This window comes from Chelonoidis abingdonii, chromosome 6 (assembly GCF_003597395.2).
Source record: "Chelonoidis abingdonii isolate Lonesome George chromosome 6, CheloAbing_2.0, whole genome shotgun sequence".
In the NCBI taxonomy this organism is placed as follows: Eukaryota; Metazoa; Chordata; order Testudines; family Testudinidae; genus Chelonoidis; species Chelonoidis abingdonii.
The window spans coordinates 54,392,852-54,419,817 of record NC_133774.1 but is presented as its reverse complement, the minus strand read 5'-3'; the positions used below and the strand labels follow the sequence as shown (position 1 = coordinate 54,419,817).

Below are 26,966 nucleotides of genomic sequence, written 5' to 3'. Positions count from 1 at the left end.
CCTGGTTTCTCTCCTCTAAACATGTGAGTGATTAGTACGTACCTGAGGATGCATCTAGCTTGACCTAAAAGCTATTCTGTGGAGAATCACAGGTAACCTCACACAGCTCTGTGCCTTGGCTTTCAGATTTTTGCTTTCTGCTGAATCCAGGTCCTTCTACTCTTGCAGGGTCAGGATTAGCCTTAGTGTTCATTTGTGGTAACCTTAATAATAATACAGTTTGTAGCAAGTGTAGTAAGATGAGGCCCTGAAACATAAACTCTTGTGTCAGAGGCCCAGTCTGAGGCCTGAACCCTGAACCAAAGTTAACCTCCAGGCATTGCTAAGCAAAAGCTGGACTGTGAGCTAGAGGTAGGCCCCGCTCACAGAAGTTGGCAAGAAGAGGGTTGTTAGAAGCAGGAGCATTCACATATAAGTGCTAATAAGAGGAACTTGTGCCAAGATGGCACCTGGACATGCCGAAAGGAGGACACTCCACAGACATAACAAGGAACAGGCAGGTGCATCTTAAAGACAGGGTCAAAAGGACAGCATGATGGATAGATCTGTTTGAAACAACATGATCAAAGAAGGAGACAACACCCTAATGAGCCAAGGGGCTGTACTTCAGTACATCAGTAGGGATGAGTAATCTGTCCTGTAACTATACAAAAGTAGGTCCCGGAGTGCACATCTTTGTCTGGCCTAGGGGCAGTGGAAAGTCCCACCACTGACTCAGCCGGTCCATTGCCAGGGGGCTCAAATTAGTAGTATGTCTTGTAGAGTCTACAGGAAACTATTACTGTGCTTCGTTTGACAATAAACCTGGCTCGGGTTCCTTCGTACCTTAGTAGAGTCTGTGGTCTTTGGGGTTCTCTCGGGGTTTGCCATGTCAGCTATCTGTACAGAGCCAAGACAGCACACAGAGTCGCACGCAGCCAACTTATCGTCATTGAACAAGAGCAGAGCACCACACTGGTAGCTACGAACAACAACAAGGACTTAAATGTTTATCATGGTTGGGGGTAGTGATGAATGGCAAAAATGTCAAGTTTCAGAATTTAATAAAAAAAAATTTTTTGGACAAGATTTCTTCTACTCTACATTTTTAAAACATCTCTCAACATAGTTTTCATTCTGAACTTCTAATTCCTGTTTCAACCTTGTCTTCTTTTTTGGGTATAGTTTTTCCTCTTGTCATTTGTACAAATTTTATAGATACTGTCAAATGCCTATCTACTGATAATACTTAAAACCTCAATAAATTATCATAAAAGGTTATTGACTTTTTTAATCATTTCATTTGTAACTAAAGCACCCTTGCCTTGCTCTCTAGCTAAGTCAATATTTTACAATATCAGATGGGTAGCAATGTTAATCTAAATCCACAAAAACAACTAGGAGTTTATGCCCAAATAAATGTTAGTCTTTAAAGTGCCACCGGACTCCTCGTTGTTATTGTACAATATGAACATTTTTTCATTCCACTTAGTTCAGAAGGGTTTGATTCCTGATCTCTTTCTCCCTTAGCCTGGCAGAGATGAGAATTGAGCAGAGGTAGAACATATATGTCTTTGTATACTCCTGGGGGAATTCTGCGCATGCACAGAATTAATATCCCTTGCAGATTCCCCCCCACCCCAGAATAATACATTCTGCTGGGGCGGCACTGCAATTACAACTTTCGCCCACCAGAGTCTGATGTGGCACCAGAAGAGAGGGCAGCCAGTTCAGGGCTGGAGCAGCCAGCCAGGGAGAGGGAGGGGAAGAGGCTGCCTTCCTCACAGCGCCCTGCCTGTAGGATCTGGTGAGGAGACACGAGTTATGTGGGGGAGGGATGGACAGAATGGGATACATGTGGTTGATGGGAGTCCCACATACTGGGGTTCAGAAGGGCTAGTGGTGGGGGGCAGACTAGGTTGGAGGCACAGGAGCTAGTGGAGGACAAGATTGAACCAAGGGCTGAATCGGTGTGGGGGTGCGGGGAAACATGGGGATGCGGGAAAGGGGCAGATATGCCTGACTGGATGGGAGAGGCTGGGGTCAGCCAGGGTCTGCATGAGAAGACTCACCAACTCCCTAACAATCCTTCCACTGTCAACCACCCTACCTCCCCTCCCCCCCGTTTCATACTCTTCCAATCCATACCCAGCAACCCTCCAGGTTCACTCCCAGGCTCCGCCCAGCAGTTACTTCCGTCTCCCTCAACTCCTCCTTTACCCCTGACTCCCTCAAGCCTTTGCACTGCTTCCAGGTGGTGCTGGAAACACATTTCTATCAAAGTTCTGTATTAAATATGCCTTGTAAGGAATCTGTTTGTCAAAAAACCATTTCTGTTGTCTGTACTGTTACAGACATACTTACTAACGGGTATTTTGAAATAAATTGCCAAAATAATTGAAACTGGTGTACAGATACAGTATTAACTAGTCTTTTATAATGAAGCCTCCTGGGTCTAATAGGAGGGAAAAACAAGTATTCAGACAGCAATCTTTCAGGAACCTAAAACCCCAGAAGGAAGGAAAAACTTAATTCTCTACTTGTTTTGTCCTTTCTGGAGTTGAGAATAAGTAAGAACTTAAAGCATAGAGAAAATAAAGCAGTTAGCAATAAGCAGTTGTCTAATATACTTCCCACAATTATCTTCAGTGTAACAGCATATGCTGTTGAGTTAATCCAAATACGAGCTGAGCAATATTAAATGAGAAGCAATAAAACTACAGTCTTAGATAGCTGAAACATTTGCATATGGTAAAAAGAAGTTAAATAATTTGAATCTATGACACTATGAATCACAAGCAAGAGGCTGACAAATGTCTTGTTAGAAAACATAACTTCCTAGTGAGCCCACTACAAAGAAAAATGCACCACAGAGGTTGCTAGTGTTTTATTAATTGAAACATAGTGGCTTGACACTAAGAGCAAATTCACATCAGTATAGATAATGTACTTACTTAAGGAAATATAGAAAGTCATAAGTGAAGGTTCGCTTTCCTCCATAACATCTGCAGTTTCATAAAGGGTGCTATATTTCTCATGCCAGCAATGGTAATCCCAGTCTCTGGTTTGTGAATAGATAACACAATGTCCAGACAACATACTGAAATATTAAATGCATAAGATGAATTTGCTGTGTTTTATCAATGTAAGTCAGACTAATAAACTTAGTAATTTTATATTTCGTTGTTTGTTTTTTTAACCTATAGTAAATGGTTTTTAAATAAATATTTCCCAGAGACAAGAACAGATTCTCAAGAATCATTCCAGGTTCTTATGTCCTTTAGGCAGTTAATTAAAATCCTGACCAAGTGTTAGATTTTTACATCCCAGTATCTTAATTAAAATACTGTGCCTTATTTGTGCAATATTTACTATACAATTTTGGTTTATTTATGTTTTTTTAAATGATCGGATTAATGTAAATGAATTGTATCTATTCTGCAGAAGATCTTTTGTATGTAGACTGCTGATCTTGATAAACGAATATACGAAAATTTGAATGGCTGAATGGTTCTGTTTTTCTTAGTGGCAAATCCTCTTTATGACGCCCTTCCACATAATTTGTGCCTTTTATTCTGGGGTTATGACTGCTTTGTCAGTCAGTCTTTTTCCCCCTTTCATCACCTACTGATGCAAATCACAGTTTCATTTACTTTTTGGCTGAGAGAAGATAGTATCTGTGTTCTTTAAACCTGAGAATGCAATTTAGGGGTTTCTCTGAATCAGCTCGGGAACAGGTGTTGGAGCAAAGAAGTAAGGTACACCCTTTCACCCTCCATACCAAATGAGTGTGAATAAATACTGAGTTAGGAACTAAAAATCTTGAGATTACTTAGGCATTGTACATTGCATATGGCTGACACAATCCCAGTGAACCAGCCTTGTTTAGAAGAGCACCCATTTTTAAATGAGTATTGTCTGCTTGCTCTCTGGTGTGTGTGTGTGTGTGTGTGTGTGTGTGTGTGTTTAGAAGGGGCAGTGGAAGACTTTGAAATGGCTTGTAATGCAAAAGTGTAATTTTTTTTTAACTTTCTTTTTTAGTCTGCAATCTTCAACTTTCAGAGCCTACTGACAGTAATCTTGCTGCTCATATGTACCTGTGCTTATATCAGATCCTTGGCTCCCAGCTTACTGGACAAAAATAAAACTGGGTATGTTAATAAGTCTAGCTGCTTTTTAAAAAAAAAAATTTATAGATTGCTCACATTGTAACGAACTGTGTATATCATTTGTGTTTTCACACAAGTTGTTTAAGATAGATTGAAATTTTGGTACTAAGCATTTTACATCATCTTTACATACTTCAGAATGTAAGTCAACAGTGTTGTAGTTTGTTCATCCTTACAGAAGATTTTTCTCATCTTACAATTAAAAATGCTGCTGACATAAATGGGCATCTCATAAAATGAAGAGGATAAAATGGCATTTGCAAGTGACCATGGAATTTTATAGTCAAGATTTCTCTTTATATATAAACAAACCCTAGCAAATCTTTCCTGTAGAGCTATTCTGTACATTTTTAACTTTCAGCCTAAACAGGTGCTTATTAACTTAAACTCTAACAACTTAGCTATAGAAAAAGACTTATTTGGTCATCTACCAATTTTTCTGCTTCCATTTATTCTCACAGATGTGCATGTACTATGTCTGTGTGTTTAAGGTGGGGATGGAAAGAAAGAGGGGAACCTTTTTATTATAGTTCTATTAAATTAAGTCTTTGAGAGTACAAGTGTGAAGGAAAATAGTACCACAGAGAGTTAAACAGTTAACTAGGAATTCAGATTAAAATGAATTTTCTAAATATTTTTACAAATATCGAACAAAGCCTTATTATCGCCATAGAAGTGAATAGTCTCTCATGATGCTGTTTTAATATCTTTCAAAGATAAGGAACTTGCCTTAGAACCAGTGTTGCCTCTAAGCTGCATACCTTCATGGCTGTACAAGAGTCAATCAGATGCCACACACTTGATTAGTAGAGCCACGCACATCCGGCGACTTGTGTTCAGATGCCCCTCCCCGTGCTGCTGTGTCGCCACACTGCTCCTGCCCTCTGCCTTGGAGCCCTTGGCCAGCTGCTCCCACGACCCTCCTGCTGCTGTGCACAGTGTGGGGGGGGGGGGAAGGGCACTGACATCAGGGTGTCCCCCTCCCCAACCATGTACCCCATCTCCGCAGGACAGGGCTTGGGAGTTAGACAGAGCTGCTTGAAACCGCTGCAGTCTGAATGAGCCTTCAGACTGGTGAATGTGCCTGTGCTTAAAGAGACAGTGCATGGTCTTTCATGCACTTCTGCAGGAGCTAGCGCACACACACGCAGTCTCTGTCTTGCATGCACGCGCAGACATACTGTCTTGTGCTCATACACTCACTCTCTCTCTCTCTCTCACACACACACACACTCACTCACTCACACCCCTCTTCCAACACAAACTTGTGGTGGTGTTGCTGTTACTTCTTGGTACTTCCTGCAATATACACACATTCTCTGTAGTTTTATTCTTGCAAAGTGCTGTTATTTTAGTTTTTTCACTGGTCTATGCATTTCATAATTTTATTTCTCTTATGCTTAAATTTAATTCTTTGAGTAGTGAGTTTTAAAATCCCTAATCTGTCCTGGCTGGAGTAATTATCCCTATGGTATCTTTTAAATACATCTGAAGCCCTAGAGACTGCTAAACAAAGGCTCACAGCATTAGCTGCCAGGCTAAGGAGATACACTAGAGAAGCAGAGGCCAAAAAAGTAAATGCCCTGTTCTCCAAAGAACCATCCAAGGTGTACTCCCAACTGCAGTGCAACAACACAATAACAGCAGAGCCACCAGCAGCAGAAACGAAACATACGAGAACATATGGGAGAAAGAGAAGACTCATAACACCAGTGCAAAGTGGCTGCAGGACCTGAGAACAGAGCACAGCAATCTCCCAGAACAGAACAACCAGTCTCCATCACAGTAGAAGACATCCAGCAGCGCGTTAAGAACATGAAGAGCTGGACAGCACTGGACCAAACATGATCCACACCTACTGGCTAAAAGAACTAACAGCAGTGCATGAACGCCAGCAGCACAGATGAACGCTGCTAGCAGCAGGCTCCCACCCAAACTGGCTAACACAAGGAAGGACAGTGCTGATCATGAAAGACCACTGCAAGGGGGACAGAACGTCCAACAACCTGCCTCCCACAACATGGAAAGTCCTATTCAGGCATCATAGCTGAAGCTACAGGACCACATGGGCCAGTACATGAGCACAGCTCAGAAGGGCATTGGGAACAACACCAGAGGCTCAAAACACCAGTTGCTCATAGATAGAGCAGTCGCCCAAGACTCAAGGTCTAGATAGACCAATCTGAGCACAGCCTGGATTGACTACAGGAAAGCCTACGACTCAATGCCGCACACGTGGATCTGTGAATGTTGATGCTATACAAAGTCAACAGGACACTAAGGACCTTCCTCAAGACACTCAATGGGACTATGGAAGACAACTCAGAAGTCAACTCAAGGCAGCTTGCGCAAGTGGCCATCAAGTGTGCATATACCAAGGTGATGCACTGTTCCCGCTGCTGTTCTGCATAGCTTAAACTCCTCAGCCAGATAATCACAAGGACTGGATAGGGTACAGGTTAGGAGTGGAACTACCATCAGCCACTCCTCTACATGGATGACATCAGCTGTATGCTAAGAACGAACGAGACATCGACTCGCTAATCCACTGACGCGGAATCTACAGTGAGGATATCGGGATGTATTCAGACTGGAGAAGTGTGGCCGGATGGTAGTGAAGAGAGGGAAGGTAGTCAAGACTGATGGGATGGAACTACCAGCGGCCACATAGCAGACATACAGACCAGCTACAAGTACCTTGGCGTCCCACAGTCACATGGAAACCATGATGAGGAGGCAAGGAAGACAGCAACATCCAAGTATCATCAAGGATAAGACAGGTCTGAAGAGCCAAGCTCAGTGGAAAGAACAAGATCCACGCCATCAACGGATACGCCCTGCAGTCATCAGATACCCTGCCGGTATAGTGAGCTGGCCAAAGGAGGACATGGAGGGCGCCGATGTGAAAACCAGAAGCTCCTCACAATGCACGGAGGTTTTCCACCCCAAGTCCAACACCCCAGAGACTGTATACCAGCCGGAAGGAAGGTGGGCGGGGCTTGGTGAGCCGTCAAAGCCACTGTCCTGGGTTAAACCCGGAACATCCAGGAGTACATAGTAAGATGGCCCCAAAGATGAGCTGCTGAGAGAATGCCTGAGGCAGCACAGACATGGGAGGAAGACCAAGCAGAAGAATGCCATGGCAAACAAAGCCACTCTGCATGGGATGTACCATCGACAGTAGCTGAGGTGGCTGACATTGGGAAATCCTACCAGTGGCTGGAAAGGGCTGGATAAAAGACAGCACTGAGGCACTGATCATAGCAGCACAGGAACAGGCACTGACACCAGATCCATTGAAGCAGGGTCTACCACACTAGAGAGGACCCAAGGTGCAAGAACTGTGCAGAAGGCCTCAGAGACAGTCCAACACATAGTGGCAGGATGTAAGATGCAGGCAGGAACAGCATACACTGAACGGCACAAACCAAGTGGCTGGCATTGTGTACAGGAACATCTGCACAGCGTATGGCTAGACCCTCCAAGACCAGATGGGAGATTCCACAGAAGGTTGTGGAGAATAGCAGGGCTAGATTCTGTGGGACTTCCAGATCCAGACGGACAGGCAGGTACTGGCCAATCAACCAGACATCGTTGGTAATAGACAAAGTCCAGAAGACAGCGGTGGTGATAGATATAGCAGTGCCAAGTGACAGCAACATCAGGAAGAAGGAATATGAGAAGCTGGAGAAGTACCAGGGCGCTGAAAGAGGAACTAGAGAGGATGTGGAAAGTGAAGACCAAAAGTGGTCCCAGTGGTGGTAGGAGTACTCGGGCTGTGACTCCTAAGCAGTGTGAGTGGCTCCAACAGATCCCAGGAACAACATCAGAGCTCTCTGTCCAGAAGAGTGCAGTGCTAGGAACAGCTAAGATACTGCGCAGAACCCTCAAACTCCCAGGCCTCTGGTAGAGGACCTGAGGTTGAGGAAGACACATACCACCCATAGGGGTGAGAGGGGAATTTTTATATATATATATAATTCGTTTCTACTGGTGGTGCACTCCGCACATTACCTCAATATTGGTGCACATAACTAATTTATTCCATCCAGGTGTAGAATGAATTTAAGGGAACATTGCTTAGAACAACTCTGGAAGTTTTCTACTCTCCAAACATACAAATGGTTTCTTGTTGTTTTAATTGGATTTTGCTATTGTTGGCCTTCGTTGCCTCATTAGGCTGCCAACATGTATTATCCACTTTGAGTCTTCAAGTCTGGTTCTATTCTGAAAAATGACAGTTTGAAAAGGGCACTAACCTATTTAACAAATTTTCTCCATCTGTGTACTCCAAGTCATTTCAGTATTTATATTTGTATTTGTTGTTTATCTCTGTTAATATTGCTGGGCCAACTGTTGTGGGACACTGAGCTGGATTCTAATCCAGTTGCTTCTCAACAGAATGGTAAATGAGGTACCAATTGCTGGGCTAAATTGTGCCCTCATTTACACACATGCAACTTATTCGTCAATGATGTTTGAGCCAGGAAGAATAGAGTTTGATATTCAGATCCCATGCTGAGTTTGCAGGCCTGTCATTTAAAATGCCATCTTTTTGCTTGAAAATTCAGCCAATTTGATCTGGAAGCCATTAAGAACAATAAATATATATTATCCTGCTGTTTCTACATTTACTTTTCAGAATGGACCAATTTTTTAATAATTCCTTACTAAGAGGATTGCATTTGTAAAATCCTTAAGAATGATTTACTCTGTGATGTGGCTAGAATAGCTCTTATCACACTGAGGTTTTTTTTAACTTGTACTTGAATGTCTATATAAGAAGATACATTAGTCTTTTCCATTTGGAAAACTAGTATGAAAACATTTGTCTGTCCTTACACAAAATCATGCCATTACCATTGTCATGAGGGATTTTTCTTGACATTAATAAAGAAGGAAAGACATGAAGATTTACTGAAAGATTTTATTTTTTTATCTGAGTTTCTGCTAATGGAGGATAAGACAATAGTCAATGAGGTGTACAGAGTAAGCAGTTAGAATATTTATTCTACTGATTAAAATTCTAGTGCTGTTTTTGGCATGTAATACTTCCTTTAATCTGGAGCTACTATGTTTACTCTTGAAGCAAATCTCTCTCAAGTACAATAGAACTGCTTTATACACCAGAAATGTTTTCAAAGGGTGCTGTCACAGTGGATGACTTAAGCGTTTGATCTGTAGGTTTGTATTTACATAGATGTTGAAAGTGCCATTTTATTTTTGTTATATATATATTGAATACTTTGTACCAGAAAATAAAATTTCATTGCTTCCAGGCCAACACTTAGTTTCCTGAAAGTTAGATATTTACAAAAACTCATATACTGTAAAATCCCTGTCCCTTTGTGCTAGAATATTCCATGCTTAGTTGGGAATGTCTAGACATACTGGTTAAAATGAATTCTAGTGATATTTCATCTTACCACAGAAAAGTATGTACCTTATTATGCCTGCTCCAAATTAGGACCAGCAAAGTGTTACTATTTCCTGTTCACTGCTCTTGAGAAATGATCAGCAGTAGTCTTTATTAGCTACATTTCTGTACTAAGAAAGAAAATTTGGATCTGTTGAGTCACTGTTACTTTAAAGACAATCTCGTCTTTGATGTATGGGAGATGATACAGCAAAGTGATATATATAATATACCCCTATAGCCTGTAAGAGGCCCCTCGTATTTGCTGCTGGATTTTCTCTTTGCCAAAATAGTACTGAACTGTACCTAGCTAACGCAGCAAAACAAACTTAAAAACCTTTTCTTACTCGGAAGTATCTTGAGTACTCGTATGTGCTATATTCTTACTGTACAGTGGTCTTTCTGATACCATTTGGGATGATGGGATGGAAAACATTCCATTTATCACCCACTTTAGGAGTTTTAAGCCTCTAAAAATGAAGCTATTTGTTTTCATCTGCAAACTTTTTAGTAACAAATAATTCTGTCATTTCAACCGAGTACAGTACATTTTTCCTCTCAACTCATCAGTTTCAAGTGATATTTATCTTTCTTGGGATGCCAAAGCTTTTAAATTGTGTGTCACCGATACTCTGCCACTCTTCTGAACATGCATCTGGACATATTGTTAAATCACAGTTTCGTAGAGAAATAAAGGAAAAGCCTGAAAGAGTTAACTTGAAGGAACTCTGTCAAGGTAAAATTTGGCCCCATATCTAGATTTTCAGATAAGCTTTTTGGAAAACATAACACCAATAGTAATGTTTCCATGATCAATTAATTTCCAACGAAAACAGATGTTTAAATGTAAACTTTCTTCTCTTGTGTTTGCAACACAAAAGGTGTAGTGTTGTTACATATGCACCTCAGAAAGATACTTTCTCAACTTTTATTGCCTAAACTTAGAGGAATGCAGAGTAAAGAACATAAACAGTGGGGGAAAAATAGATATAAAAAAACCATTTGGAGATGGGCATGTGAGCAAATACTGTAAGTTTCCCCTAACAGGTTGACAGAGCACTATTTCTGCCCTAGCACTTTGTTGGCAGAGAGTGCCATTTGTGTTGGTGTTTTGGGAGGGCAAGAAAAGGATGAGTGCAAATGTTTTAATTTGATCAAGTCTTCAGAGGTGAAAAGTTAGTGCTCTAATACGCCGTTTCAGTACGGAGAAAAAACTTGAATAGTGAATCATGCATCAAAGGTCATTTAAATTATTTTTTAAATTATCATATTAAATGTTGAACTTTAACAACTTTTTATATATCTATACAGATTACTGGGAATATTCTGGAAGTGTGCCAGGATTGGTAAGTGTGTTTTTTCTCCTTGGCTCTGATAGCTAGCTCAAACTCTTTCCATAATGCACAATATTATTTCAGTGATTATATGTCTGTATGTAGACATGACAAATATATACTCGCGTATCAGCTTAAAAATGCAGAATTTTATGAGATCCTGCAGGATTTTGCAGGACTGGTTTTGTGATTGCAGGTTTCTGTAGTGTTAAATGGACTTGTTGCTGAGTGCTTATTAATATCTACATTGTTAAATTTACAAAATCCTTTGGACTAGGCCTTACTAATTCTTTATATTACATATTATTATCTTATTACTACATATTATTTCTTCTGATTTATAATAAACGTGTGCAAAAATTACCTATATTGTTAAGAGTTATTGCCCATTAGAAATTCTAAATGTAAATGTCTGGCTTTGGGCAGTAATTTCTCATAATAATAAAGGGACCTGGAATTTTTCATGTAATAAAGTTCTGTTTCATCATAAATAACCTTTCCATTGTCCTTCTTGGTTAGCTTCTCTACCCTTTTCAGCTATTCTTGAAAAGCCATTGGTGCCAAATGGCAAGTATAAAGAGGTTGGTGAGCTGTGATCTAGAGGGAAATTTTCACTTTAATTGACGTCATAATTAATTTAGCCTTCCATGATGCCAGTTGTGGTTAACTTTATATCCCAAATGTCTTTTGGGGAAATAGTACAGCTCAGTGGCAGTTCTGTGTGGGTGTGACAAGTAAAGAACAATCAGGAGTACCTTTCTTCTGTGAATAAAGTATTTAAAAGAAACATGAAATGCTAAAGTTTAGATTGTACAATATATGGATAGCCAACATATACTTATTTGTGTAGTTCTTGCTAGTTGCCACCTCAAGTTTAAATGAAAACTAATTGTTTCCATTTTTCTTGGACTAGTTATTTAAACAAAGTGCTGGCGTTGTCTATCTTCCCCAAATGAGAGGTCATTTGTGACACTGACATCAGGAAACTCAGTGTAGGAGACTGCAAACAATTTTCTTTTCTAATTCAACACAGTGGAACACTTGCAATCAAAACGTGAATCATTAAAATATTTGGCTGAAATATTTTTCTGTAGCCCAGTGTTTCCCACAATTCTGAACCCATGGATTGCTCTCCTCTCTCTGCAGCTCATGGAGGTGGAACAGTCTGGCCACACGCAGTTTGGTGTCATGCAGTCTGGCCACATCCAGTTTGCTCCTCCTTGCTGCAGTTTCTCTGCCTCCACAGCAGCAGACAGTGGCAGGGCCGGATTAACTTTTTGTGGCCCTGGCACCAAACATATTTGTGGGCCCCCACTGGGGAAATAAAGCATGTGATGAGGCCTGCAGAGCCAGGGGCCAGTTGGGGGCAATGAGGTGCAGTGCAGGGAGAGTGGCCTCACTCAGCCCAGCACAAGGGCACTGTTTACAAACCCACAACTGCTAGACTCACACTGGCCTGGGGGCTGCCAGTGTGCTCCTTCCACACTGCCCCCCTTCTCAGTGCCCTGCCCTTATGCCCAGCACCCTCTCACCCAGAGATCCCTCCTGCTGACCTCCCACCACAACTGCTCAGCACCCTGCGCACCATACCCCCAGCCCAGCTCCCCTGCCCACAGATCCCCTACTGTCCAGCACCCCCTTCACAGTTCCACCATCACAGATGCACAGTGTCCCATATTGCTGAGGGGATTCTGCACCAAAAAAATAAAAATTCTGTGAACAATATTTTAAAATTCTGCAACTTTTTTATTTTATTTATTTATTTTTTTAATAATAAATACATCTGGAAGCTCCACCATGGCAGTGAGGAGCACAGGCCACTGAGGTGGGAGAATACCCTGCAGCCTCCCCGGCCCCTCGGGACAGGGACTTGGCAGTGAGGCTGAACTTGACCCTGACACAGCACAAGGGCCATGCCTGCCACAGAAACACCTTGAGGCCCTGCTCCTTTTGCGCCAGGCACACCAGATGTGGGCAGGGAGACTCAGCCTGGCAGCAGGATCCAAGTGCAGAGGGACTTAGTGGATAGGGATCCAGATGGGGATAAAAGGGTTCTGTGTGGGGCAGTCTGGGTGCAGGCAGCTCAGTGGGGGATCTGGATGCACAGAGAGGTTCCAGGTGCAGGGGCAATGGGAATCTGCACTGGGGACCAAGTGAAAATGGTTGGAGCTCAGCAGGGGTCGTGTGTGTAGGTGGTTGGGGCTCAGTAGGGAGGGTGTCTGGGGGGCTTAATAGGGTGGTACAGATGCAGGGGAGGTGGGGCTTGTCAGGCTGAGGGTTTGATGAGCCTGCTTAACGGGGGAGCCCCAGCTGCTGGGGCCCTGCTTCCCCCATCCCATCATAGGTGCTGACTTTTGGTTTTGCCAGTGGGTGCCCCATCCCAGATCCGCACTTTTCGTTTCTACTTATTGATTGTGTGTCTATCATTTGGTATCTTAATGTCATCATTTAAATAGTCATGAACTACATAATTACATTATTATGAATTACAGTATATTAAAATTACACTCAGTTACAAACTCTCTTTACTAACAGCCCAATTTAAAGTCATTACATTCACTCTGCTTCACACCTGCTTGGGGCTTCTTTGGGAGCTGCAAGCCACTGAGGGCAGTGGAAAGGTGGCAGCTGCAAGGGACAAGCAGTGAAGAGTCTTTCCCCTCTCCCTGCCCCTTTCCCCCTCTCTTGTTTCTTCTTTAAGTCCTTGCTTCCCTTTCTGATGTTTCCCCATTCTTGCTTCCCATCTATGTCTTTTTTCCCATCTCTCCCTCTACTCCCCCTCTTGGTGGCTCGGTCTAATGCCTGGCCCACCCATGCACTCAAAGTGCAGACGAGGCTCCCCCTCCTTGGGGTAGGAAGGGTTGCCTAGTGGTTAAGGGACAGGCCTGAGGGTCAGGTGTTCTGGGTTTGGTTCTCTGCTCTGTCACAGACTCCCTGCTTAGCCTTGGAAAAGTCACCTCACCTCTGTGTGCCCTAGATCTGACCTGCCAAATGGGGCTAATACTGACTCTGCCTCCTAGGCTAAATCCATTCATGGCTGTGTCATGATGGGGGGAAATTAACATACCAAGGTTGGTAGATTTGGGCTGAATTTCTCCACAGCCTGAGAGAGAACCAGCTCCACATAGGGGAGAAACAGGAGAGAGAGGGACTCAGGCCAGCTTCAGGGATTCAGCCCTGCTGCTTCTGCCAGTAGTGCAGCTGGGGGCTTCAGCACCGCATCTCCTGCCTGGGTCGGGTCCCCCCCCAGTTCAGCTCCCACTGGGATCGGGGCTTCTCCTCCCCCTAAACAGCCACTTGATGGCTGCTGTGGCCAGAGTGGAGCCTGAAACCCTACAGGTGGATGCCATGATGGCCACCAGCCCAAGAGGTACAGGGCAGTTCCCAGTGAGCAGGGACGGGGTTGGGGTGAGAAGATGTGGGGTGGGGGTGGAGCAGGAGTTGGGGCTTTGGGGAGGAGGCGGGGGCAGCCGCTGGCCAGAGGATCGGGCAGGCCAGGTCCCCTTCTGACTCTTGGCATGGCACCACTGGTGCCATGGTAAACCTGGTACTGGAGAGGTGATTTCTTTTTGCTCCCACCCTTACGCCTATTTTAACTTCTCTGCCCAGTTTTTTGGGCAATGGGGAGCAGTGTTCTCCCACCTCGACATTCCTCTTGCCTGGGTCAGATAACCTGTTGGGGTATAACCCTTCCTGAGCTCCCACTGCAACATCTACCTGCAGACGCTTCTTCACCTTATAGGCATGGCAGAACAGCCAAGAAATCACCAGGTCAAATCCAAGCATTGTTCTATATATGAGGCAGCTTTTCCACACTCAGCAAATGGCGAGTTGTGCCCAGCCTATACCTAGCCTTCATCCTTAACTCCGTTAGGTCATGGGGCTCCGAGTCAGACAGGCAGGTGGAGTCTCCTACCCACCAGGGCAACCACAACTCCAGTGAAACAAAAATGGACTAGGAACCCCAGGACAGAGCAGAGAGAGGCTCCAGAAGCAAGGAGGATCTGGACCACTCAGTTCAAGGAGTAACTCCTAAGAGTCCCCTGCAGTACAAAGAAGTTAGGTTTGCGGGGCCACCAGTTCCCTCCCTCCCTTCAAGTTTTAAAGTGGATCTTGAGTGCCCTGGACAAAGCAGAGCTTCTAATCAGTCTCCCTCCATCCCAAGCCGATCAGGAGGGCTCTGACAACAAATTTCCCACTTGCTGGGGGAATGGGACCCAATGGGCAAGGATTTTAAGACAGACCTCTTGAGAGATCACTAACTGTGAAAACCATCATCAAAGCTACAGCAGAGCTTCTGCGCTCCCAAAGCATGCTAAAAAGCTTTTTTTAAAATGTAAAAGGTTAAACTTCTCCCTCCCCTCCTCTGATGAAGGTGAGTTGTCTGTCTCTGATACCTGAACAAGCCACTGAGGATAAGCCTCAGTAAATTCCTCCCTTGAGGCTGCAATACCTCTTCAGTCTTCCTTCGAGGAAGTGATTAAGAATGAGTGGAATAAGCCTGATAATGGCAAGTTTAGGGCAAACAAAAGGGACCTTAGACTCTGTAACATTCAAGAACCAAAGTGCTCTATTGCTGAGACACCGAAGGTTGACGCCACTGTAGCATCCCTCACTAGGGATACGGTTATCCCCTCAGAAGAGGAATCCTACCCTAAGGAAACCATGGATAGAAAGATGAAGTCCACTCTCAAAAAAGGGCTCTGAAGCCACCTCCTCCTCCACCCTCTGAGTCTCCCTGGCAGTTACCTGCTTTGCAGGAGCATCTGTTTCCTGGCTGGAAGATCTCAAAGCCCTTAATGAGAGAGATCATCCTGACTTTGTCTCCACTTTAAAGAAATTCTCCCTCATAACAGCATTTGTAGTTGATACCTCAATAGGTGCAGTGAGGTTGTTAGACCAAGACATGGCTTTCACTGCAGTAGCCAGGCATCACCAATGGTTGTATCCCTGGAAGGTAGATACTCGTTCTAAGTAGGTCTGGTGGTTGGCCAGGTTTACAGGCTCTCTCCTTTTTGGTGAAAAGCTGGATAAGGTGCTGGCTGACAATGCAGCAAAATCCAAACTCTCTCCCCCATCCCCACTAAGGACCCTCAGAATAGAATATAGACAGTGCTTCAGAGAGAAGCTCTCTTTTTGCTCCTCTTCCTGCAGAGGTACCAGAAAAGGGACAACAGATTCCCCAAGGAAAAACAGTAGAATCAAGATCCAAAGGGAAAGTCCAGAGGGATCTGCCACCCTAATTCACTTTATGACAAAGGTCATATAGGCTTCTGCCTCATGCTGAAGCAAGGCAGGATTTCCCATTTCCTAGATAAATGGTTTTCATTGACTACAGACAAGTGGGTTAGGGGAATAGTGAGTCAGGGGATAGTCCTTCAAGCTGAGTCACCACCTCATTCATTTGTTATCCAGTCACCTGTTTCCAACAACCACTGAAACAGTCTGATCCAGAACAAAATATCTCATCTTCCACATATGGAAGAGTGAGTGAGTGTTCTCTCAGAAGAAAGTTTCTCCGGGTTCTATTCCATCACCTTTATTGTACAGAAGTACATGAGGGATATCAAGAAATATTCTCAACCTCAAAGGGCTCAATAAGTAGACGAAGAAAATTAAATTTTGGATGAAGACCTGGACCTCTATTGAGACAGGGATGTCTCGGGAGGACCTCTTCATTTCAGTAGATCTAGCAGACGCATATCTCCATCAGACTGTGCAATCACAGACTTCTGAGGCTTGCCTGCAGCAGGAAATATTATCAGTACTGGACATTCTTGTTTGGCCCCATACAGCCTTCAGGGTTTTGTTTTTTGTTTTTTTTTTTTCACAAAGAGTTTGGTGATAACAGCCAGACTCAGGTTTCACAGAACTCACCTGTATCCTTTCCTAGATGACAACCTGATCAGAGCTCCATTGCAGTCAGCAGCACACGAGGCCATGTCTCTGACACTGAATCTTCTCCATGCACACAGCTTCCTCTTCACTGCCAAGAAAAGTTCTCTGATTCTATCCAGGAATTTATTTTCTTGTGCCAAAACTGCAGAGCTTATCATACACTATACCTCCAACTGCAAGGGACTGATGATGTTGTGTATATGGATCACTTCATCAACACAATCACCCGTCAGAAGTTTTCACACCTTCATACTAAAGAAGTGGGACCACTCCCCAGAGCACATGAAAGATAAAGTATAGGTTACGATATAGATGCGCATCTATCTGTCTGTACCAGTGTGGGCTCAGACATTGGTTTTTTGGTCTCATACAAGATTTTATATTTCTCTTGTCTGAGAAGAATAGGTTATTAAAACATTTCAGCATGTTCACTGTGTGGTTTGGTTTGATTTCCTTCCGTTGGATTATGTTTCCTGACATGGTAGGTTGCATCTTGGCATTTCTGCTGTTCTTCCCCTTCCCTCACCCCCAATATGACATCATGACATACTCAGTGTAGGAAAATGGCTTTGGAGATGTTTATGTACTATTATTATCAAAAAAAAAAAATGTTAGAAGATATGCACAAATACTTCCACCAAAATGTAGGCTTAAACAAATCTAGCGTGCATTCCCCTTTTAACTAACTTGCAGAGTAGGTTTAAGCAACCTTTTCCTATTCATATATATAAAAGCCTTGAAAACAGGCAAATGGTTATGTATTTACGAAGTTGTGCTAAAAGCTGTTTAAACGTGCCATATGGTGATCTCCCTTTCAAGAAAATCAAGAGCGGGAACGTAAAACTCATAAAAATTGTAATACTCTGACCTGGAGAAGGTGTACTTCCTCATAAATGAATTTTAAACACATGAAAGTCCAGACATTAATTCATTCAGTTATTTGAGGTTCAGTTAAATGTGCGCCAGAAGATGACGAAGTCTTGTAATGCCATTGTGGTAGCCCCCCTTACTTATTGGAGGTGTCACTGAGTATTTTATTTTTCTTTTGCAATGGCAAGATGTGTTCCTCAGAATTGGAGGACCTGTATATGATACTCCTGAGGGCATTCTGTGCCAAAAAATTAAAAATTCTGTGCACAATATTTTAAAATTCGGCAAGTTTTATTTGTCAATAAATAAATGCAGAGGCTCCAGCATGGCAGTGGGGAGCACAGGTCACCCACTGACTGCACGAAGGTGGGACATCATCCTGCAGCCTCCCCATCCCCCACTCTAGGGACACTAACTCAGTGGTGAGGCTGCACCCGACCCCGACACAGCACAAGGCCTGGGCCTGGCCCAGAAACACCCTGGGACCCTGCCCCTCTGCGCCAGGAGGACCAGATGTGGGGCAGGTAGGCTCAACCAGGCAGGATCCAAGTATGAAGAGGCTTGATATTAAGGGATCCAGGTGTGAGGGGAAGAGGATTCTGTGTGGGACAGTCTGGGTGCAGGCAGCTCAGTGTGGGGTCTAGATGTGAGGTGATCTGGATTCACAGAGGCTTGTTTGGGGGGACTAGCAGCTCATTCCGGCTCAGGATAGGAGCCACTGGCTAGGGTGACCCCAGCCCTGTGGTTATTTCTCTCTCCGTTGGCTGCTCTGGGTTCCTGAAACCTGCGCAGCTAGGTAGTGGTGTGTGACTACTCTTGCAGCTTCCCTGTCAGAAAATCATTTTAATGCAGGGAAGCAAAGAAATCTGTTGGGGACATGAATTCTGCACATGCAGAGAGGTGCAGAATTCCTCCAGGAGTAATGTTAAAGGAAGTATTTGTATGTAGATTCAACATAAATATTGTACCAATTCAGAAGCTCTCGCACCTTTTTTTCTTTAACAAACACTTTTCTGGAAACTTCAGCTTGAAAAAAAATTCTTGAAAGTTCATCTCTCAACTAAAATGTCCTTAATAGCAAAGGGAAATTTAATTGGGCTCCATTAACAACAAACAGTGTCAACTCTGTCATTTTAAATCATTTTGGAGTGTAAAGGCACAATCTTCTCTCAAAGATCATTCTTGTTTTGCTACTGTATTCCCAGAGTCCCCTCTCTCTCTCTCTCTCTCTCTCATTTGACCACGCACCCCCACGTAGGAAGCTCCTTTTCATCATATACAGATAACTGTCAATGAGCTAGATGGGGTGGTGCTAAGTGGAGGAAGGGCAGTAAACAAATGCACCACTGCTCACTTTGTTGGAGGATATAAATATAACCACCATATAAAAGGTTGGAGGTGTGGCTAAAGTATATAGTGATCCTTTGCCTGTTCATGTTCCAGTCTCTCTTTTTTTCATATCCAACTTTCTCATGCTTTGAGAGGCCCCAATGGCATAAAATCAAAGGAGTGTAGGACTGGAAGAGGCCTGAATAGGTCATCTAGTCCAGTCCCCTGCACTCAAGGCAGGACTATGTAATAACTAGACCATTCCTGATTGATTTCTGTCTAACCAGTTCTTAAAACTCTCCAGTGATGGAAATTCCATAACTTAATTCTGGATCAGAGGGGGAAGAAAAGTCTTCCTTGATCTACACCACAATGAAACCACAAAGACATTCATTCAATGAACAAATTTAACTTCATATAGAGCTGTGATTGTTGTTTATTTGAAGTAGTGCAAATAGTTCAGGGTTATAGAAACCTTTGACATAATTAGAACAGTAGCAATAGTTGGAAGAAATGTTTCTGCAATAAATATCTCTGGTCACTCTTTATATTTTTAATCATGTTTATCATTTTGAACTAAAAATGTGTGGGCCAGATTCTCTCCACCTTCTGGCTATATTGTGCCTCTCTAGCAGTACAAAGGAGCTGGAATCTGGGCACATCGAGTCAGCTGCAAACGTCCTCTGAGTGCTGGCTCCTACACCACTCCTAGCCTGGGTGTAGAACAGTTCCCAACCTTGGCTCGGCACCCACTTGTAAATGTTTATGGCCTGTCGCAACCTCCTAATTAGTCTGCAGGTGGAGGCCCCGGGGCAGAGCCGTAACTAGGCATTTTGGTACCTGGGGAAAGCAAGGATATTTGAGCCCCCTACCAGAGGCAATGCATGGGAGGGGGAGTCACCTGGGGTCACATGCTCCTCCAGATGTTTTGGTTGCAGCCCCCACAACCCAGACAGACTCAACAGCCTGCTGAGGTGAGTCAGAGGATGTAGGTGATGTACCCTCCCCAAACCCCGCTGTCTCATGCCAGCTGGCATCGCTGCCCTGAGCCCTGCTGCACTCGCCCTGCTCTGGTTACAGCATACCCTGGTTTCAGTCAGATCCTGCCCCCCTCTGGGGGGAGAGGGGGAGTTGAGTCCTGCCCAGCATTCACTCCACAGGGGCAGCTTCTGCAGTTCTTGTGCTATGGGGCTGGCTGGGCTTGGCTCTCTGCTGTGGGCGTTGCAACCTCTAGGATTGCTGCACTGCTCAGTTTTGGCCCTGACCCCCGGACTGGACCAAATGTGTGAAAGTGGAGTTGTGACCTGGTTCATGGGATTGCAGTGTCACTCACTCAAATATGGCCTACCCAGATTCCTTCCATCCTGATGACCGGGCCAAACCTGAGTGGTGCTGGGACACCAGAGGTTGCAGTGCCTGGAGCAGGGAGGTAAGCCCAGCCAGCCCTGTGTGATAGGAGCTGCCACATTACCCTTTGAAACATTCTGGTGACCCAGTTTTGGGTCCTGACCCACAGATTGAGAAACACTGGTGTAGAGGGTGTAATGGGAGGGAGCATGGCCAAGCACTGATGAGCTACATCTGTTCTCACTGGATATAGAGCAGCTGGGGAGCTGCTTTAAGCTAAACTGTGCTGAGACAGAGCTAAGCAGAGATTTGGGAAACCATAACTGGCTTCTTGATGCCCTCCTCTCTCCTCCCTCTTTTGCCAAGGGGACCCTGGATGCAAGAGCACATCTGCCTCTATATCTTTCACTTCTCCACCCTCTCTTGCACCTTCCTTCAACATCCTAAAGTAGCTGCATTCACATTCTTACAATACTTTCAAGAGTAACTACTGAATATAATTTCCAATTTTACTAATTTAAACAGGATTGTAATCATTATATCATACATTATATTAAGCCAGAAATAGTTAGATATAATGTCTGCCTGCTCCTGTGGTGACATCTGGTCAGTAATTCACTTTAATTCTTTCCCCCAGGTGAACGGAAGAGTCCATATGTGGCTGTGTGCTGTATAGTGATGGCCTTCAGCATTCTGTTTGCACAGTAGCAATTGAAGAATGTCAAGAATATCTTGCTATCAAGTTAATGGCTTAACGAACTTTGGGCAGCAAAAAAGATGAAAAGCGTATTCTAACCCCTCTATCTCTCTGTTGCATTTATTAGATGGGCCATACTTTTGGGAAGTGTTTCCTTTTTTTTTTTTTTTTTTTTCTGTTAGTGGACCAGGGTGTACAGTTTAACATGTAATTCTGGAATTGAAGACCTATATTTTGATTACGTAATGTTAAGTTAGTAGTATTGACGCTGATGTTATAAATTCTGCAAAGGTCATTTACGTGCATTGTATATTGGATTTCAAAGTGGTTATTTTTAAGCCATGCAATTGAAAACAAAGTTAAGAAATATACATCAGTCTGAGAGGTCTCTTTCTGTGTGCTTAAAAAGACATCCCTGGAACAGGAAGACAAACTCTGATAGGAATAAAAAATCCACATCATCATAGAATATGGTTACAGAAATGCATTCACTTCACTATTAATTCATTTAATAAATTCCTGTGTATTTCATGGCCAACACATTTATGTACACTAATCATACTACTACTGGTTTAAATTACATCTGCAATTTTAATACTTTTTAAAAAACTTCTTATACAAATATGCAGTAATAATCGATGCAGGTCTTATCAAATTTAAAAAGAAACTATTTCTATAATTAAGAGTCGTCGTCATTACAAATCATGTAGCTTTGTATCTAACTACCTGATTAGAATACACAAAATTGGATGTTGTGAGCTCAAACCAGTATGTGTATAAACTGTACATGTGCATTTTTAGAAGGTGAAGTTCTCCAAATATTTTCAGTACTGTGCCACAAAGGAATTCTAATGGCTGTACAGATGAGTATTTGTTAATGAGCTGTTTAGTACATAAACCCTTTCTAAACTGAAGATTTTATGTAATCTAGCCATTCCTTTAACTGTTTGAGCAGCCTTGTAAGTGCCAATGTTCTAAAGGGTAAGAAGAGCTACTGTCATTAAATTAACTGCTGCATATTAATGCTTGCATCTTGGGTTTATTCCATATTTCTGCAAGCTTTAGTCTTTAAAAAACTATCTAGTAACTTATTTTGATAGCATGCCTGAAAGGCATATTTATACTTAGTGACATTAAAATTTTTGCCACCATCTGAGAGTTGTCACCATCAGTATTGGCATTTTGAAAAGCTAAGCTGCGTAATCAGAATGAGCAAGGTGGCAATAAAACAAACTGGAAGATGTACAGAAGTCACTGAATTCTTGTTAGAAAAATACCTTTCAGTGGCTATAGATGCCTAAGTTACACTGAATGCAAATTGCTCTGTGTCTCAGAGAAGAAGTGACTATTTGACACCCGTTAACTGTTATACAAGCAGGCCATAGGTATAGCCAAGCTGATGCTATCATGCAGTTCTGAATGCTTAGATTCATTTTTCTAGCTACAAAATACAAATATAAGTAAGACTGAGCAGTTGCGAATGGGTCACATTTTTGGCTGCCATTTGCTCTAACCTATGCCAAGCAATTGGTTTGGTGTGCAGCAATCCAAGATCAGAAGATTACAAAGGTGAACTTTGTGACCATTTCACATGCCCTGACCTGTGCTATGTGTGTTTTGTCTCTGGTCCCCAAAATGTGGTCCTATATTTAAATTTGAGCTCCAAAAAGCAGTTTAGGTTATATGGTTACAGGTTTTCTGTTCCAGAAGATTTTTAGAAACAAATAAAAACCCTTCTTTTGCCTCTGTCACATGTAAATTATGCATCCCAACAATTAAAGAATTATTTGATAAAACTACTGCATGTCTCCTTATGTTAAGAGAGTCACGTTTAGTTTGTTGTTTTTACAGAATTCCAGACTTTTTTTTTAAATGATGTTTGATATAACAATGATATTCTTATACAGCCCCACCTCATCTATGGAACTACCCATTTAAACATACTAATTCCTATTATTCCCTACTATTCCAGCCACAGTTTTAACCATATGGTGAAGCAATCCAAACGATGTTTGTTTTTTTCATGCTTGAGTGTCCAGAAACTTAGCAAACTAATACTGTACTTCAAAAGAGCTCTCTGGAAAAATGTATTTTTATTTTTCCTTTCAAAACAGTTAATGTTACTGGCCAACAAATTCAGAAATAAAAACGTTCTTGAACTATGCATTGTATTACTTCATTTTAAAGTGTTTGATACTTTATGCCTGCAAATCTAATGCCTACAGATCAACATGCATCTGACGAAGTGGGTATTCACCCATGAAAGCTCATGCTCCAATACTTCTGTTAGTCTATAAGATGCCACAGGACTCTTTGCTGCTTTTACAGATCCAGACTAACACGGCTATCCCTCTGATACCTACAAATCTAATTAACATTCTTGCTGTACAAAATACTTCTACATATTAACTATGCCTATATCCATCTGCAAATTCTTGACATTGGTTTCCTCAGTGTTTTATAGGAAGGACCACTGAAATCAGATGTCATTTATGGGACATTGTTCCTATGCTAGCTGCATGTTGGCTGAGCAGTTCTGCTTCTGCAACAAAACCAGAGAAATTGAATTAATGTCTAGCCAGTTGCTAACAACATACATATTAAGAAGCAGTAGGGGATCCACATAGCAGTCTGTTGTGCTATGCAGTGAACAGTGCCACCTATTCTTAAGGTTGGCCATTTCTTCTCATTGTAAGACCTTGTTTCCAGTTCCTTTTAACTTTGCCAGACTAACCATTGAGGTTGAAATTTGCTCTAGCAGGCTGATTTTCTGGGGAAAGTTTTTCAGCCAAAACAGTTCAGCTCTCATAGAACAAGGATAGCAGAAAATGTTGTTTTAAAAGAAAATAGACATTTTGGTGAGACGCTTCCTGGTCTGTCCTGTGCTCTGAAGCCCCATCCTTCCCCCGTTAGGCAACATGTGGGAGAAAGGATCTTGACTCAAATGCAGAGGAGAAAGAGTAGATTTGGGCATGGAGGTGGTGGAGAGAGAGACTTGAGAGTGGCTAGTGAAGTAGACCACAACTGGGAGCTAGGGAATGAGAGGACTGGGAACTTCTGAGAAGGGAGATGAACAGGTGGGGGAGAAATGATCTGACAAGCTGGATTTTGGGGGCAGGACAGGGACTAATTGGGCAAAGACACTGATCCACTGATTGAGAGGGTGAACTTCTGGCTGGAGTATGTGGCGAGTACTGGAGTTAGGAAATGCCTGTTAAGGTTGCCGGTGGACATTTATTTGGATGTCTTGTGCATATATATTAAATAATATAATAATAATAATTGGAGATATACCAATCTCCTAGAACTGGAAGGGACCTTGAAAGGTCATTGAGTCTAGCCCCCTGCCTTCACTAGCATGACTAAGTACTGATTTTTGCCCCAGATCCCTAAGTGGCCCCCTCAAGGATTGAGCTCACAACCCTGGGTTTAGCAGGCCAATGCTCAAACCACTGAGCTATCCCTTTGTCCCTGCTCCTGCTATGTGTTTAATTATTGATCACATAACCATTTTTTCCCCTATAAGACCCAATTCAGTGTACAGGATTTGACCAGCTCTGGCTTCTTACAACTATCTTAAATGAAAGGTGGTGATTTTGCTCAACCCATAACAAAAACATTGTTTACAAGTGACATTAGCACTTCTGAAAAGCCCCAGATTAATGGGCCTGGAGCATGAACCCTAAAGAGACAGGGACTCTTTAGCAGTAGGTCAGATGAACCACTGAAAATTGGGGTGTTTGCCCTACCAATACACTCCTTTAAACTAGACTAACTGCCTTGTCAGATAAAAGTGTTTTCTTCAAGCCCATGTCATCTTCCGCCAAGCTCTCTCAGACTCATGAGAGCATTTGTGTCAATATAGGTAAAATGACATTGGGAACAGGATTTAAACCAAATAAATTTCACATAGGCCACCAAAGTGCTCTTAGATGATAAGCTACTGTTCATTACTGAGCTAAATTGGCTTAGTAGTTGCCTCTTCAGGGTGAAAGGCTCTGTGTAGTCAGATGCATTCACATGTTTTCAGTACATACATTGAAAATATTCAGTGGTTCCTAAGCATGCAAAATGTATGGGGGAGAAGGGAAGAGTTAAAGATGTCACACAGTGATAAAGAGTGAGGGGAGTGGAGAGGTTTGGGAGGAAAGGTCAGGAGTTCAGTTTTAGCTATACTAAGCTGGCAACAAGGCATCCAGGAATTGTCAGAGAAACGAGATGAGTAGGTTTGGATAGACAGAGACAGGTCAGGACTGGAGAGGCAGATGTGTGTGGAATTAGCATGAAGATGGTAAGTGAAGCCAAGAGCCAATAAGATCACCTACAGAAAGGATGTAGAGAACAAAGGAGTAAGGCCAGGATAGAATCTGAGAGTCAGTGGAGGATGGAAATACGTGGACCCACAGAAGAAAATGCAAAAATGGTGCCTTCCTCTGCAGGGTGGGCCACGGGTCACTTGCTGGAGGATTCTCTGCTCCTTGAAGTCTTTAAACCACAAGTTGAGGACTTTAGTAGCTCAGACATAGGTCAGGGGTTTGTTACAGGCTAGGTGAGATTCTGTGACCTGCATTGTGCAGGAGGTCAGACTAGAAGATTGTAGTGGTCCCTTCTGACCTTGGGAGTCTATGAGAGGCAGGAGAACCATAAGAGGCTGGTGTTAATAATACCAAGGGAGGACAAGATTTCAAGAGCGTATGACAGACGGTGTAAAAAACAGTAGGAAAGTCAGGGAAGATGAGGATGAAAGAGAAGCTCTGAATTTTGGCCACACAACATCTGTGTGAGAAGTTTAGAAGAATAGAGATGATGAAAGCCTGCCATAGGGAATCCGGAGTGGAATTAGAGAAGAGGAACTTAAATCAATGGCTATAGGTGATGTATATCTAGATGTGAAGGGACAGTGGAAGATGATATGGTAGCTTAGGAGATAAGTGGGGTCAAGTATGGACTTTTTTTTTTAAGCGGTGAGTCAGAAGGGAAGAAATAAAGGGGAGGGACTGAGAATGGAGATAAGGGAATGGTTGGTCTCACTAGAGTAGATGGAGGAGCTAATGGGGGAGAGCAGACAAGAATCATCAATATTGGTAAAAGTAGGCGCGGAAGGACAGGTGAGGTGAGAGGTCATGTCATGTCTTGTTAATTCTTTGAAAAAGTCAATAAAATACTGTGAGGGGATGGAGGCATGTGCAGCAGGTGAAGGCCAAGGTGACAACTAGATGACTGAGCTTGGGCACGGTTGTATTCTGTGGAGGTGAGTAGAAAAGTAGCACTATTTGACAAAAAAGGTGGTGGCAATGAAGGAGATACGACCACATCTGTAGTGGAAGACATTCACCTGGTCATGAGATTTAATTCCATTCAGGCAGCAGAATGGAAGCAGTTTTTAGTCACTAGGCAATTTTGTTTGAATTACATCAACCATAGTAAGTCCATTTGTGATTAAAATACATATTTAAATTTGGATAAAAGAGCAACATATTGCAATAAGGCAACTTATTTCCTTCATTATTTCTTCATGCTAAAACTTAGCCCATGGTGTGAGCTTGGTTAAGGATATGAAGCCAAACTGAGAATCTGCTGACAATTTTGGGCTGGTCTACCCTGATAAGTTACATTGGCTTAGCTATCTCTCTCAGGGTTGTGAAAAAATCCATACTCCTGAGAGATGTAGTTAAGACAACTTAACCCCCCATGCAGACCTGCCCAAATTGTCAGCATGTGTGTAGGGTTAGGCCCTGCATAAAAGACAGTTGGGGGTTAGAGGAGAGATGCAGGTGTCCCAATAGCCCAGTGGCTCAGGCACTCACCTAAGATTTAGGATACCCAAGTTTGACTCCCTTCTGTTCCCTATTTGGAGCAGGGACTTGAGGCCAGGTCTCCCACATCCAAGCAAGCATCCTAACCACCAAGCTACTTGGTATTCTGGA

The 26,966-nt window shown here is 42.9% G+C and overlaps 1 protein-coding gene across 3 annotated transcripts in view; it reads left to right on the top strand.

Annotated features, from left to right (window-relative positions):
• TMEM167A (transmembrane protein 167A) overlaps positions 1-22,836 on the top strand; it is a 31,264-nt gene extending 8,428 nt beyond the window's left edge. For all 3 annotated transcript variants that reach the window (XM_032763436.2, XM_075067054.1, XM_032763435.2), the window contains exons 2-4: positions 4,021-4,130; positions 10,876-10,910; positions 20,980-22,836. In XM_032763436.2, the coding sequence (XP_032619327.1) occupies positions 4,021-4,130; positions 10,876-10,910; positions 20,980-21,050 (216 nt within the window). In that variant the 3' untranslated portion in view covers positions 21,051-22,836. The remainder of the gene's footprint in view (positions 1-4,020; positions 4,131-10,875; positions 10,911-20,979) is intronic.
• The last annotated feature ends 4,130 nt before the right edge of the window (positions 22,837-26,966 follow it).